The 16,583-nt window shown below is 48.1% G+C and overlaps 1 protein-coding gene across 2 annotated transcripts in view; it reads right to left on the bottom strand.

The window, feature by feature from the left end:
* Nucleotides 1-1,015: 1,015 nt before the first annotated feature.
* The window catches only part of MXI1 (MAX interactor 1, dimerization protein), a 52,291-nt gene continuing 36,723 nt past the window's right edge, over nucleotides 1,016-16,583 (bottom strand). For both annotated transcript variants that reach the window (XM_073553096.1, XM_073553097.1), the window contains exons 3-6: nucleotides 6,566-6,595; nucleotides 3,419-3,533; nucleotides 2,965-3,136; nucleotides 1,016-2,642 (exon numbers count right to left, since the gene is read on the bottom strand). In XM_073553096.1, the coding sequence (XP_073409197.1) occupies nucleotides 2,479-2,642; nucleotides 2,965-3,136; nucleotides 3,419-3,533; nucleotides 6,566-6,595 (481 nt within the window). In that variant the 3' untranslated portion in view covers nucleotides 1,016-2,478. The remainder of the gene's footprint in view (nucleotides 2,643-2,964; nucleotides 3,137-3,418; nucleotides 3,534-6,565; nucleotides 6,596-16,583) is intronic.

Genomic DNA, 16,583 nt, shown 5'->3' with positions numbered 1-16,583 from the left:
TAGGTGTTAATAGTGATCATACAGATGGAGGAGGAGGTGAGCTGTGACATCACCTATTGTGAATGTGGATCCTGTGTTATCTACTGCAGGGTTTCCCAACTCCAGTCCTCAAGGCCCACCAACAGATCATGTTTTCAGGATTTCCTTAGAACTGCTCAGGTGATAATTGCTTCACCTGTGCAATACAAAGGAAATCCTGAAAACATGACCTGTTGGTGGGCCTTGAGGACTGGAGTTGGGGAACCCTGATCTACTGTATAGAGGTGTTATCAGTGGTTGCACAGGAGGAGGTGAGCTGTGACATCACCTATTTGTGAGTGGTGGATCTTGTGAGATCAGCTGTGTATAGAGGAGTTGTGTGTCATTGTAATCCTGTCCATGATGATAATGAGGCTGCTGAAAACTCTCTGAAAGGAGATGTAGTAAGAGTCTAGAAAAGCCCCAGTGGTCAGTGTGAAAATTACAAGATTACTTATTTTGGCTTAATAAAATTGTGATATGAAAACAAAATTACATTGCCAAAAATTTTTAAAAATTAGACGTAACACAAAAAAACCCCTAATTTTAACATTAGATCACTTTTTCTGGTGATCGCTTCTCTTTAAAGAGCATCTCCACCTAAATTAAGTTTAAAAAAAAAAAAAAATCTGATTAGTAATGCAGGCCGATATGGTGAACGGCGAGACACAGCCCCATCACAGCTGACAACTGTGGGCGTGAGCCATGTGGGTCATATTGCCTGCTAGGTGCCAAATATCTGGAGTGGTCGGCCACCAGTCATGTCAGGCAATCTGCTGCTGCCTTATTAAATCAGATTTTTTTTTTTAATCAATCTAAGGCAGAGAACTCCCTTTAAACTATCAACCAAATGCTTGTTGTTTACGGAAAAGGGTCAGGCAGTGCGGTTATAGAAGACGTGCCACAGGTTCTGCGCATGCTATAACAAGAAGCCATCCTGGGGCTTGTAGTTCTGCCAGAGTTTTGTCTAGTGCATCCAAAATAAAAGTTCTGAAAATGAGAAAAAAAAATAAAATTATTTAGTGAATAGTGACACATCTAAATGTGATACCATCCCCACATCACCAAGTGTGGACGTTACAGCACGAGTTGCCAAATACCAGGTCCTTAGAGGTCGGAAGATCAGAAGCTGGGAACAGACTTCTTGAAAACTTGGCTGATGCAAGTGAAGAAACTTTTTGCTGGTAGATTGAATGAGCATCAAGGACCATCTCGGGAAGGAACTAAAGAATAGTAGTAACTGGTCTCCGGAATGAAGAGTACTACAAAAACCAGCAGAGAGCCCACCGTTAACCACAACGAGGAAATTCTTTTTGTTTTACACCATTCCATGGTGAGTTTGTATAAAAGTCTTCTAAGATGCCGAATTAAGGCAAAGACCACCTGACCATGAATCTCATCTTGAAATATAACATACACATCTGTATGGAAAATGTAACAACGTAGGCAGTTGTGCTAATAAGTTTACACCGTTGTAATGATCTCCGACACTGCGGGAGTTGTGTGGTCTTCAGGGAATGCCCTTATTAAGAGAACGAGCTGGTCAAAAGTTGATTTTTTTTGGTCCAGCAAAACAGAAGAAAATCCCCTACAACTGTCCAACTCCATTCAGGACTTGAGATCTGGAGGAACAAAAATTTTGATTGAATCCAATAGTGCAGAACTAGCGAGCGTGGGCAGTGAGTGATCTACTGCCGTCAGCCCAGGACTCTTAGGCGCGACGACCGAGTCTGATCTACTGCCGTCAGCCCAGGACTCTTAGGCGCGATGAGCGAGTCTGATCTGCCGTCAGCCCAGGACTCTTGGGTGTGGGCAGCGAGTCTGATCCACTGCCGTCAGCCCAGGACTCTTGGGAGTGGGCAGCGAGTCTGATCCACTGCCGTCAGCCCAGGACTCTTAGGCACGACGAGCGAGTCTGATCTACTGCCGCCAGCCCAGGACTCTTAGGCGCGATGAGTGAGTCTGATCTACTGCCGTCAACCCAGGACTCTTGGGTGTGGGCAGCGAGTCTGATCCACTGCCGTCAGCCCAGGACTTTTAGGCGCGACAAGAGAGTCTGATCTACTGCCGTCAGCCCAGGACTCCTAGGCGTGGGCAGAGAGTCTGATCCACTGCCATCAGCCCAGGACTCTTGGGTTTGGGCAGCGAGTCTGATCCACTGCCGTCAGCCCAGGACTCTTGGGTGTGGGCTGCGAGTCTGATCCACTGCCGTCAGCCCAGGACTCTTGGGTGTGGGCAGCGAGTCTGATCCACTGCAGTCAGCCCAGGACTCTTAGACGCAACGAGCGAGTCTGATCTACTGCCGTCAGCCCAGGACTCCTAGGCGTGGGCAGCGAGTCTGATCCACTGCCGTCAGCCCAGGACTCTTGGGCGCCAGCAGAAAGTCTGATCCACTGCTGTCAGCCCAAGACTCTTAGGCGCGGGCAGAGAGTTCGATCCACTGCCGTCAGCCCAGGACTCTTAGGAGTGGTATAGCAGCTTGATACTAGCACTGGAATATCCTTCATCACTGCCCAGGCTCTGCCGGCTGTTGTAGTCGTCCAGGTCACTGATGCTGGTGCTGCTAGAACTGTCCACTTCTAAGTTGGAGAATTCTGTGCTTTCGATGTCCACCTCGATCTCTTCTGTTAGAGAGAAAGAACATAATCAATTATGGTGACTCCCTAGGAAAATATTTCTGACCTTCATCACTACATGAGGCATAGGACGTCCCGATCATTCTACAATGTCTACCCTGAGGTTATGGGTTCGGACCAGCAGCATCACCATGTCCACCACCTTTTCCAACCACCCAGTGTACAGGCAGTGCAGCACAAGAAGACGCAGTGCCAAACCAGTGCTGCTGCCACTTCAATAATAGAGTGATATTATATTCTATAAGAAGGGCACATTTCATAAGAGAGGAATTACCCTTTAACTTGTAAGAATGGCTCTCATCAGTCTCACCTCGTTCAGAATCAGACCGGTCAGACGACAAACTGGAACCGACACTGGCCGCTCGCACGCGCTCCGGCTCCCCACAGCCCTGCAGCTGCTCCAACCTTCTCTTCAAAAACCGTTGCTCCCTTTCCAGCATCTCCATCTGATGTTGTCCCTTCCGCGCCGAATCTTCAAGTTTCTGCAGGGACATAAAAAAAAAAGAAATAAAAAATTACCTTTACACCCCTAAAGTGACATCACTGATCTCGAATCCCAGGGGATCACTTTTTCTCTTGGTATAAAAGACGTGAATGTCCGAGACCGAGCCTTGTCATGCCCCGTGCACCCAAACTGTAACTGATGGAGGGAGGATTTCACATCCTCTAACCGCCTCATACTTCTGTGAAATCCCTGGGACGCAGATCTGCCCTCCATCCTCCTTCCCTACACAACAATGAGATCTGATGCCCGCTGTCCATACCTTGATGTGCAGTTTGGCTTTGTTCAGTAGCCCCAGGGTGGTGTGCCTGGCGCTGTCGTCCTCTAGGGGTATAAGGTCCTTCAGCCGTTCTAGGCAGAGTCGTAAGTGGGCCCTCCTGAAAAAGAAAGCGATGCATCTGTCACATGATTTCTCAGAGTTTAATTAAAGGAATGGTCCACTACTTTTATATTGGAAAATTATATATCTATATTATATAGCTGAACACATTGTTTGATTTTCAGTGCTGAAACCGCTGGTGAGCGCAGCACTCAAGACAGACAAGAATAGGGTGATCCTCGACACAACTGTCCAGTAATAAAGAAATTGGTTTTATTACCGGATGGTTGTGCAGAGGATTACCCGATTCTTGTCTACTTTTATATTGATGACCTATCCTTAGGTCATCGATATCAGATCTGTGGAGGTTGGACACTCGGCAAACCCCACTGATCAGCTGTGCCTGGTGATGGCTGGGTAGGACCAGATGCAGATCAGCACAGTTGACGGCTGCAGTGGGGTGCTGCCCGGCTGCGGTGGAGTACTGCACCGCTGCCTCTCTGCGGCCACCACAGTTCACAATGCTGTGCCGCTCTGTAACCGATCACATCCAACCGGACCGGGAACAAGTGATCAGTGGAGGTTGTTGGGTGTCTGACAATCTGGTTGCTAAGAAAACACTGTCCAACAACCTTAAGAAGGGCTGAAACTTCTATTCCTGCTACAGAGTTAATTCTATTTGCACAAATATATTTAAGATGAGAATCCCCTTAATAAGTCTTTCCCCACCTGCGCTGGCCCAGAGGTGGACACAGATCACAGGACCCCCTCGGGCACTGTCCTGTTCCCATCTCTGTTCTCACTACTAGATTATTTTTATTCCATTTTTATTAGCTTCAAAGCAGTCACCGGTTGCCAAAGAATTTCACTCCAAGCCTTTATCTGTACAGGACATGCCTGGCGCGGCGCCCATACTACGTCTGACCTGTCCGTGTCACTCTCTATGTTGCCAAATGTGTCTCTCGGAGCCAAACTGGAGGCCAATACTTCATGTAAAGTGACAGAAAATAAGAAAATGTGACAAATGTTCTATCACACTGGTGAAGAGTAGCGACTACCGACAAGACCGCCATTACAGCCCCACGAGGATGGTCAACGAGACAGGTTTGCCATTCGGCAAGTAGGAAACAACCAATATGACCACCATGGCTGCCCAGCTTTCCTAGGGTTGTGAATGGTGAATACGGCAACATAAATGCAACACTGTACTCCGTTATCATCATCATCATCCCTTCTTTGTCTATTGGTCATTGTGTTTATTCACAGCTCCCCCATAGAGCGAGTTGTGAGGCGCCACACACCTCCAGTCTCATTGCCACCCTCCCCATATAGTATTACTGCCCATTATTTAGTGGTTGATTGTATGTTACAAAAATTTTAGAGAAAACAAAAAATGTATATATTTCGCAGATTGATAAATATGAGTCATGGGGGGGGGGGGTTGCCTCGTCTTATAATAAGATGAAACCACAAAACACATCCAAGCCCTCTCCACTTCCTGCCGACTAACTCAAAAATATTTCCTGGATCCGTACATTCCTTAACCTAGAAACTGCAAAAACCCTAGTCCATGCCCTCATCATCTCCAACCTTGACTACTGCAACCTCCTTCTCTGTGGCCACCCCTCTAACACTCTCGCACCCTTCCAATCTAACCTAAACTCTGCTGCCCGACTAATCCACCTGTCTCCCCCGCTATTCCCCGGCCTCTCCCCTCTGTCAATCCCTTCACTGGCTCCCCATTACCCAGAGACTCCAGTATAAAACCCTAACCATGACATACAAAGCCATCCACAACCTGAGTCCTCCATACATCTGTGACCTCGTCTCCCGTTACTTACCTGCACAAAACCTCCGATCCTCACAAGATCTCCTTCTGTACTTCCCTCTTATCTCCTCTTCCCACAATCGCATACAAGATTTCTCCCGCGCATCCCCCCTACTCTGGAACTCTCTGCCACAACATATCAGACTCTTGCCTACCATGGAAACCTTCAAAAGGAACCCGAAGACCGACCTCTTCCGACAAGCCTACAACCTGCAGTAAACACCGATCCACCAAACCGCTGCACGACCAGCTCTACCCTCGCCTACTGTATTCTCACCCATCCCTTGTAGATTGTGAGCCCTCGCGGGCAGGGTCCTCTCTCCTCCTGGACCAGTCGTGACTTGTATTGTGTAAGATTACTGTACTTGTATGTATTATGTATACCCCTCCTCACATGTAAAGCGCCATGGAATGAATGGCGCTATAATAATAACTTCCCTCCCCACCCAGAGTGATATAGGTAAGTTATGGGGAGGGAGTCACCTCATATATGCACGTAATGGGGAGGGGGGGGGGGGGTCGCCTCATATATGCAAGTTATTTGGAGGGGGTCACCTGATCTTGTAATAACTCCCCCTACGGAGAAGGGGTGACTTCATATATGGGGCGAGGGCCACGTATATGTAAGTTTTGGGCTTTGGTTCGCCTCATATATGCAAGTTATTTGGAGGGGGTCACCTGATCTTGTAATAACCCCCTACGGAGAAGGGGTGACTTCATATATATGTAAGTTTTGGGCTTTGGGTCGCCTCATATGCAAGTTATGGGGAGGGGGTTGTCAGATCTTATCCAAACCCTCCCTCCCCAGTGGTGATATATGTAAGCTATGGGAAGGGGGTCGCCTCATATATGAAAGTTTTAGACTGGGGAGGTCGCCTCATATATATTTTATGGGGGGGGGGGGGGGGTCGCCTGATCTAACTCCCCCCTCGGTGATTATAAACCGTTTATTAGTGTAGATCGAACCCTAATAAATCATCGGACGCAGGGACAACGTGTAATAAATCCTGTGACCCCGTCCTAACCTTGTGTCCCCCCAGCCTCCCACATTCCTGAGTCCTCACTCCCCCATGCAGACCCCAGCCTCGTCATACAGTCCCTGCATTCTCAGGGTTTCTCACATTAACCCTCATCCTCCTCTGGATCTGGGCTATCACTGACAGCACTGCCCCCGCCGGCTGTCACCCAGCTTTCCCCGACTCCTGAGTGACAAATCCCACGTGCTGCAGTGTCAGCCATTATGTATCAAGCAGACGACTCACCGATTCTTCTCCAGCTCGTTGTGCGTCGATCTGAAGAAAGAGAAAGAAATCATATCAGTAACAAGCAATGATGGGGGTTGTAGTGCTGTGCAGCTCTCGGAGAATGTATCATACATGAAAAGCTTAGATGTAACTGTTTAACCAGCAGGATCACACATAATGGGTGTCACAGTCCAATCTTTGGATTGGTGTCAGATTCTGAATTCCCTCATTTAAACCTTTTTTTTTCCTTTCAGGCCTTTGGGGACTTAATATGTTTTTTTTGCCCCCGGTGGCTACAGGTGTTATTACATGTCTGTTGTTTTCCCTGCTGATGTGACCACTCCTCCTTTGCTATATAAGGTCACATGGTGTATCAGCTGGGGTTGGGAGATAGCAGGTCCTTTTTGGACTCCAACCATGGTGAAGTGAGCAGCTGGCTCTGAGGTGTTGAGCCACCCCTGAAACTGGTGCTGAACTCTGCCTGCCCGGTGTCTGCAGCAGAGATAGATGGTGAAGGTAGCAGCTGGCTCTGAGGTGTGGAGCCACTGCTGAAAGTTAATCGGGTGATGAATTCTGCTGCCTGGTGACTGCAGCAGAGAAAGTAGCAGCTGGCTCTGAGGTGTGGAGCCACTGCTGAAAGCTGATCTGGTGCTGCAATCTGGTGACTGCAGCAGAGAAAGATAAGTGTTTTGGTGTTTTCCCCTTTTTCCTTCATGTGTATTAGTGCAGCGGTGGGACCAGTGTCTGCACTAACCAGTTCCCCAGTAAGGGATTTGTGCAGGGATAGTGAGGGATTCAGGTATCCTGGTCGGTGACAGGTGAGGAGCCTGTATAGGAAACGTTAGGAGTGTTCAGGGACACTGCCTCAGGGGAGTGCAGGAGGTCTCCATGTCCCCGTTCCCTATTGCAGGGCCCACCGTTGTAACTGTTTCCCCGGGGTTCCCCTTTTGTCTTGTTGATTCAGTTACCGACCTGCGGATCATGTCTCACAGGACAGGTATATGTGACAATGGGCTTAGATACACAGCTCAGCAGAGAGCATCACCAATAACAGTCTTATAGCTAAGATATAAAGCTCAGAACCTGGTATCACACATAATGGGATTAGAAATAACCAATTAACAGCAGGTATCACACATGACGGCTTAGATGCAGCAGACAGAATCACACATGAGGGGATTAGATGCAGCAGGCAGTATCACAAGGGGCTTAGATGCAGCAGACAGTATCACACATGAGGAGCTTAGATGCAGCAGGCAGTATCACATGAGGGTCTTAGATGCAGCAGGCGGTATCATACAAGAGTGGCTTAGATGCAGCAGACGGTATCACACATGAGGGGCTTAGATGCAGCAGACAGCATCACACGAGGGGCTTAGATGCAACAGACAGTATCACGAGGGGCTTAGATGCAACAGACAGTATCATACATGAGTGGCTTAGATGCAGCAGACGGTATCACACATGAGGGGCTTAGATGCACCAGACAGCATCACATGAGGGGCTTAGATACAGCAGACAGCATCAAACGAGGGGCTTAGATGCAGCAGGCAGCACCACACATGAGGGGCTTGGATGCAGCATCACACATGAGGGGCTTGGATGCAGCAGACAGTATCACACGAGCAGCTTAGATATAGCAGACAGTATCATACATGAGTGGCTTAGATACAGCAGACAGTATCACACATGAGGGGCTTAGATACAGCAGACAGCATCACACATGAGGGGCTTAGATGCAGCAGACAGTATCACACGAGCAGCTTAGATATAGCAGACAGTATCATACATGAGTGGCTTAGATACAGCAGACAGTATCACACATGAGCAGCTTAGATATAGCAGACAGTATCACACGAGTGGCTTAGATACAGCCAGCCCCTTGCTCTTGGAGTGGTCTCCCGGTGTCTCAGGACATCTTGTATGTTACAGAGTTCATGTGAGGTTAGAAGAAGCAGAATAACAGGAACCGACCCGAGAACATGTAAGCCGCTTAGTGCCAGACACATAAAGCTCATGTTCTGCCTCGTACAGTATCCCGGCCCCAAATATCACAGCAGGCGGATGACAGCGCGGATCCCCTCCGGGGTCATAAACCTGCAGGACGGGGCCCCCTCCCTGTAATGGGACTGGGGTATCATGAGGTCACACAGCCCAAGATGGAGGAGCCAAAAAAACGCTGAGTGGAAAATCTAGATGACCAGGGGCTTGTGTTTTTCTGGGCTGCATGTAGATACAGATTATCTCCCATCTGGAATCACTTTACTCCACTTTTAACCCTCCTGCTGCAAAGGGAACCGGAGGCTGGAGGCAGATACAGCAGAGCCGAGTGTGTCATTTATGGCTCCTGACCCCACCAGGGCGACTGTGCGTCTCCCAAACTTATGAAAGTTAAATGATAAATTCTGCCATTCGTATTGGATTCCTCAAATACTGGAGCCCATCTTCCCAAATAGTGTTCTTTTCCATCGATTCAAGAGTCTTAAAAAGACCCCGAATAAGAGCAGGAAATCCTTGCTTTAAAGAACTGCAGATACAATGTTCATATCCAGAAATAATGGCCAAATCTGCCAGGAAAAAAATACCCAGCATTGTCCACGCTTACATTTTAGTGGTCGCTGATGTCATTTCCTGCCGGGCATGCCGTATAGAGTCACGCTGAGAAACAGAAAAACAGGAAACCTGAATAGTGCTGCAGAAAACTGCAGCTTTTACATAGAGGCAGGTCCTTGTACATTAGGGCACCGCTTACATATTCTCTAGAGCTGCACTCACTATTCTGCTGGTGCAGTCACCGTGTACATACATTACTGATCCTGAGTTACATCCTGTATTATACTCCAGAGCTGCACTCACTATTCTGCTGGTGCAGTCACTGTGTACATACATTACATTATTGATCCTGAGTTACATCCTGTATTATACAACAGAGCTGCACTCACTATTCTGCTGGTGCAGTCACTGTGTACTTACATTACTGATCCTGTATTATACTCCAGAGCTGCACTCACTATTCTGCTGGTGCAGTCACTGTGTATATACATTACTGATCCTGAGTTACATCCTGTATTATACTCCAGAGCTGCACTCACTATTCTGCTGGTGCAGTCACTGTGTACATACATTACTGATCCTGTATTATACTCCAGAGCTGCACTCACTATTCTGCTGGTGCAGTCACTGTTTATATACATTACTGATCCTGAGTTACATCCTGTATTATACTCCAGAGCTGCACTCACTATTCTGCTGGTGCAGTCACTGTGTACATACATTACTGATCCTGAGTTACATCCTGTATTATACCCCAGAGCTGCACTCACTATTCTGCATTAGGGCACCGCTTACATATTCTCTAGAGCTGCACTCACTATTCTGCTGGTGCGGTCACTGTGTACATGCATTACTGATCCTGAGTTACCTCCTGTATTATACCCCAGAGCTGCACTCACTATTCTGCTGGTGCAGTCATTGTGTACATACATTACTGATCCTGAGTTACCTCCTGTATTATACCCCAGAGCTGCACTCACTTTTCTGCTGGTGCAGTCACTGTGTACATACATTACATTACTGATCCTGAGTTACATCCTGTATTATACCCCAGAGCTGCACTCACTATTCTGCTGGTACAGTCACTGTGTACATACATTACATTACTGATCCTGAGTTACATCCTGTATTATACTCCAGAGCTGCACTCACTATTCGGCTGGTACAGTCACTGTGTACATACATTACTGATCCTGAGTTACATCCTGTATTATACAACAGAGCTGCACTCACTATTCTGCTGGTGCAGTCACAGTGTACTTACATTACTGATCCTGTATTATACTCCAGAGCTGCACTCACTATTCTGCTGGTGCAGTCACTGTGTATATACATTACTGATCCTGAGTTACATCCTGTATTATACTCCAGAGCTGCACTCACTATTCTGCTGGTGCAGTCACTGTGTACATACATTACTGATCCTGAGTTACATCCTGTATTATACCCCAGAGCTGCACTCACTATTCTGCATTAGGGCACCGCTTACATATTCTCTAGAGCTGCACTCACTATTCTGCTGGTGCGGTCACTGTGTACATGCATTACTGATCCTGAGTTACCTCCTGTATTATACCCCAGAGCTGCACTCACTATTCTGCTGGTGCAGTCATTGTGTACATACATTACTGATCCTGAGTTACCTCCTGTATTATACCCCAGAGCTGCACTCACTTTTCTGCTGGTGCAGTCACTGTGTACATACATTACATTACTGATCCTGAGTTACATCCTGTATTATACCCCAGAGCTGCACTCACTATTCTGCTGGTACAGTCACTGTGTACATACATTACATTACTGATCCTGAGTTACATCCTGTATTATACTCCTGAGCTGCACTCACTATTCGGCTGGTACAGTCACTGTGTACATACATTACTGATCCTGTGTTACATCCTGTATTATACCCCAGAGCTGCACTCACTATTCTGCTGGTGCAGTCACTGTGTACATACATTAAATTACTGATCCTGAGTTACATCCTGTACATCTTTTATTATAAAAATGAAAAACATAACAACAATAATAACAGGAATATCAGCCAGACAATAATCCGTATACTGAACACTGGTCCCGCCGCTCATTCCCTCCTCTCGCACATATTATACATATATACAGAATAATAACTAATAATAACTTACACCTTCCGGTGCGGTCACCAAACAAACTAATAACAAACAATAAAATAAACAAAGGCCGACAAATATATACAAAGCATTTATATATATATATATATATATATATATATATATATATATATATATATATATATATATATATATATATATATATATATATATTAACCAAACTATACAAATATATACAGGACTAAACTAAACACCCCACACTGAAGCCCGCCACTCCCAACCCCCGCACTGACCTGAGAGCTGGTCCTGCGTCTCATGCCTCAGTCCATGTCCAACGTCCATAGGCCAGATCAGGCTGTGCCAGTGATTCCCCAAACACCCCAGCGTCCCATAGTCTCACAAGATAAACCCACCTCCCAACCAAACACCTACACCCAAATCTATATCCCTATATACAATATATACAGAAACAAACACTACAACACCCACAAATCACAAAGCCCAAGTTCGGCGCCTGCAGCCCTACATCACTGTATACCGATCACAAAACAAAAATCTACAGTGTCAGCGGCAGCCCACCACCAAGAAAGGAGATGACCAGACTAGGGCACACTAAAAGAAAAGCCCCTCCAGAGGAGAATGGCCCTACGTGTGCCCAGTCTCCCATACTCCAGAGAGCGCACCTTCACCAGGTCACAGAGTATGGTCCTAAACACATCGTCCACTGGGAGGATTTTCCGTTGCGTCGATACTAAGCACCGTGAGTTCCACGTGTGATAACCACTGCGCTAACTAGAAATGAGGTGCAGCGGTCCCGGCCCACCAAGGTCTCCAAATGCTCCATAGGCCCACTCCGCATAGGAGAGACCGGCCAGCCGAGACCAGCCAATGGAGGCACCCACCCTGTTGTACACCTCTGTGTTGAAGGGACAATGAAGCAGGAAATGGTCCATGCTTTCCAGCACAGTACCACAATGCTCCCGAGGAGAGTTCCTGTCCTCAGAGCTCCTACACTCCAGATTGTCCCTCACGCACAGTTTCCCATGGAAGCAGCGCCAAGCCAAGTCCCAAAACTTCGAGGGGATCCTGATAGAATTCAAAAGATGCAAACTCACTCCAAGATCCTGACTCAGGCAATCCCTGAGCACCAGAGGCCTCTGGAAATGGGTTAACAGAAACCTATTGTCAAGGAGTTTACTTGGCAGAGTCCTAATCTCCCACATTCCCAGACACCACCGGCGAATTACCTTCAGAACCAAGGTAGCGTAAGCCGGAAGATGTCCATGCGGTGTGCGAAGATCCTTCATTTGCCCTCCTGTCTCCCATTCCTGGAAGAAAGGCTGAAACCATCCCCTACAGGAGAATACCCACGGAGGAGCCCTCTCTTTCCAGAGGTTTGCAATATTTATCTTAATGAAGGTATCCACAAGGAATACCACAGGGTTGACCATAACAAACCCTCCTAGTCTCCTCGTACGGTAAGTAACCTCCCTCTTGATCAGGTTCAGTCTATTCTCTCATAATAGTTTGAAGAACAAACTGTAGATCCGAGTCCAGAGAGACTCTGGCAAGATGCACACACTGCCCAGATAAATCAGTAAAGGGAGCAGGTAAGTTTTGATCAGGTTTACCCTTTCCCTGAGGGTCAAAGACCAACCCTTCCATTGGTTCACCTTCTGAGTGGCGATCTCCAGCCTGCTGTCCCAATTTTGTTTGGGGTAATCCCCCTGGCCACATTCGATGCCAAGGACTTTTGCAGAGACTTTGGGTCCTAGAAGGGTGTCCGGGAGATCAAAACCAGGATCTCCTCCTCCCAGCCAGAGACTCTTACACTTATCCCGGTTGATCTTGGACCCGGATGCCTCCGAGTAGCGATCTACCTCTAAACATCAGCCACCCTGCCTCCTCTTGAGAAGAAACAAAAACAGTGACATCATCGGCATACACCACCACCCTCAGAGTGGCTTCTGGTGCAGCCCGGTCCATCCCGATCCCGGCCAACGGTCCACCCGCCTAAGAAGTGGGTCAATCGCGAACACGTACAGCAGCGGGCCCAAGGGACAACCCTGGCGAACACCAGATCCAACCTCAAAAGAGCTGCCAATCCAACAGTTCACAAGAGGGAAACTCTCTGCCCCACCATACAAGGTTTTAAGCCAATCAACAAACCTCCCCGGCAGGCCATATCTCAGAAGGACAAACCAGAGGTACTCGTGATTAACCCGATCAAACGCTTTTGCCTGGTCCAGTGACAGCATGTACCCATTCCAGTGACCAGCCCTACCCTGCTCCACCGCCTCCCGGACACCCAGCACAGCACTAAATGTGCTGCGACCTGGAACAGAGCAATGCTGGGCCTCCGAAAGGAGTTGGGGTGCAAATTTCACCAGCCGATTAAACAGCACCTTTGCCAGAACCTTCCTGTCTGCATTGAGAAGCGCTAAGGGACGCCAATTCTCAATGCACGATGGGTCCTTACCATTTGACAAGATGATCAGGGCAGACCTCCTCAATGACTTTGGCAGAGTGCCCGAGGAAAGACACTCATTGAATACCTCAGTCAAGAGGGGAACCAAAGTGTCCTTAAAGGTCTTATAAAACTCAGATGTTCAGCCATCTGGACCGGGCGATTTTTTTTGGGCAAGCCCTTCAATCGCCAACTTAACTTCCTCTTCCCTGATCATCTCTGTCAAAACCTCAAGAGAGGGGTCTACCCCTGGTTCGGGAACGGCTTCAGTCAGAAAAGCCGACATCTTATCCCAATCAAGATCCCTCTTCCCCAAGAGGTGCGAGTAGAAGGATCTGACAACCTCCAGGATCCCTGATCTGGATCGCCTCAGGGACCCCGTAGTGTCGACCAGTCATGTAACAACTTTACTATTCACTGACATCTTGCAGTTTCTGTAAGGGTCGGGCGAGCGGTACTTCCCGTAATCCCTCTCAAAAAACAAAGATGCGTGTCTATCGTACTGACACCTCATGAGCAAAGATTTCACTCTGGAGATCTCGCGGCTACCTCCAGTTGAGACAAGATGCTCAAGTTTCCTCCTCAGACCCTGATACAGGCGGTACCTGTTCAGACTCCTGAGGCTCGAGAGCTGGCGGAAGAATCTCGCCACCCTTTTCTTGAACATCTCCCACCATTCTGACTTACTACTACAAAGATCCAGTAAGGGTACCTGGCTCTGAAGAAAATCCTCAAAGGACTGTCTTATATCCGCTTCTTCCAAGAGAGACGAATTGAGCCTCCAAAAGCCTCTTCCCATCCAGAGGGTCTCTGTAACATTCAGAGAAAACAAAATTAAACAGTGGTCGGAGAACTCCACCTCAACAACAGACACTGCTGAAGAGACAGGTTTTATTTAAAGGAGGAAGCTATCTATTCTGGACTTAGTTACCTCTAGGATAGGTGAACCCCTCGTGGCCTGGGGTGTGCCGAATGTAGACATCCACCAGGCGAGCCTCACTAGCTATATAATTAAGGGCGACGCTATCATAAGTCAGCTTATCTCTGGAACCTCCTCTATCTCGGGGCCTTGTGACAGTATTGAAGTTCCCTCCAAAGACAACCTGCCGACTTGTAAAAAGGTAGGGCTTGATCCTCATAAAGAGACACTTCCGGTCCCATTTAGATTGGGGACCATAGATGTTAACCCGGAGCTCTTGTCCCTTCATGAGGACATCTAAGATCAGGCACCTCCCCATTTCTAACGCAATAACCCGTCGGCATTCCACCGGTATGGTAAAAAGGACCGCCACTCCGCTATACAGCTCGGCCGCAAGAGACCAATAGGAGTTCCCAAGTCTCCACTCCCTCTTGGCTTTAAACACGTCTGCCATGTTTCGCAGTCTGGTCTCTTGCAAAAAAGAAAATGTCAGCTTCAACACAGCTGAGAAAATCAAAGGCCGCAAATCTAGCTGTATTTGACTTTATGCTGGCGACATTAATGGACGCCAGCGTCAATGGAGTGGGTACCGCCATCATTGGTGATTGAGTTAGATGGCTTTCTTCTTCCCACTCCCCTTATCCTCTACCTCAGAGGAGGAATCCTTCCCCCTCTTTAACGACACAGAGGTGTCCATTCCCACATGTTTTTTCTTTTTGTCGTCCTCGTCTCTGGACTCTAGGCCAGTCCCTCCCTCCAGGGACCTTATATTCCCAGAAGAAGGAGACTCGGCACCCCCTGTAAGCTCCGCCAAAGCCGGAACCTCACCCTCAGCTTCCTCCTCAGAGGAAGAGATGTTCTCAAGGGCTTGGAACTGGTTAGAAACACCAGAGGGGATTCAGTTTTTCCTTCCTTAGGTACCTTGGTCAAAGGAGAAGATCTTTTATCTCCCTTCTTTCTCTTCTTTTTGGTGCCGAGCTTCCGCTTGTTCTCTAGCCACTGCCTATTATCCTCATCCATACTTTCATAATGGGAAGATTTGGAGGCAGTGGGAGTTTCCTCCCTGTGGATCCTCCTGACCTCCTCATCCAACTCATCATCCATCGGGGCCTCAGCAGCAAGACTGGCATCCAGGACAGGGGTCGCCTCAGTAGCCCGGGGCTCGCCCAGCTCCCTCTCCTGTCTGCGCTTGTCTAGATGCCTCAGCTGGGCAGGCGTCTTTTTATTGCTTTTCCTCCTTGGCCCCTCAGCTCCCTCACCCCTGCTAGGCCCCTCCCCAGCAGAATGAGCCTCACGGCTTTCTCCTACCAGGGTCACGACTGCATTAGTGAAGGAGCAAGGACAACGGCTGAATGGTTGACCTAAGTCACCACACAGGTGGCACCTAATCTCCACACAAGATGCAGCAAGATGGCCGATATCCCCACACAATGCACATTTCTGCACAGTGCAGTTTGCACTGAAGGGTGTGGGGTCACCGCACTTGTCACAGAGCTTCGGTTGCCCCTAGTAGAAGACCTGGATACGATCCCTACCCAGGAAGGCAGATGATGGAATGTGGGCAACCGTACCACCTGAACGCTTAAGTTTTACCATAAACGTCCAGGCCCCTGACCAGATACCATACTCATCGCGGTTTTTCTTTGGCATTTCCACCACTTCTCCATATCTGCCAAGCCACGTCATGCTGTCATAACAAGAAAGCGACTCGTTACAAGTCATCACGGTCACTTTCTTGACTTGATTTTGGCGAGACACCGCCTGGATGGCAAAGTCTCGCCAGTCGGGCTCATTTTTTGCCAACTCATAATTCGACCAGATGAGCTCAAGCCCCTCTGGCCGAACAAAGCTGACACCAATCTCAGGCATGGAATAGGGATGTATCAAGGCGTAGATGTCAATAGCCTTGAAGCCTATCTTCAGCAGGAGCTCCACAACCTTAGACCTTGGAGGACACACATCACTGCCCCATTCCTACGCACAATACCTGGCCCGGCTGTCGGAAGG

This window comes from Dendrobates tinctorius, unplaced genomic scaffold, assembly GCF_039654945.1.
Source record: "Dendrobates tinctorius isolate UK_male_01 unplaced genomic scaffold, ASM3965494v1 ptg000196l, whole genome shotgun sequence".
Taxonomy (NCBI): domain Eukaryota; kingdom Metazoa; phylum Chordata; class Amphibia; order Anura; family Dendrobatidae; genus Dendrobates; species Dendrobates tinctorius.
Note: the sequence above shows the minus strand (reverse complement) of the source record. Positions and strands in the feature narration are given on the sequence as shown.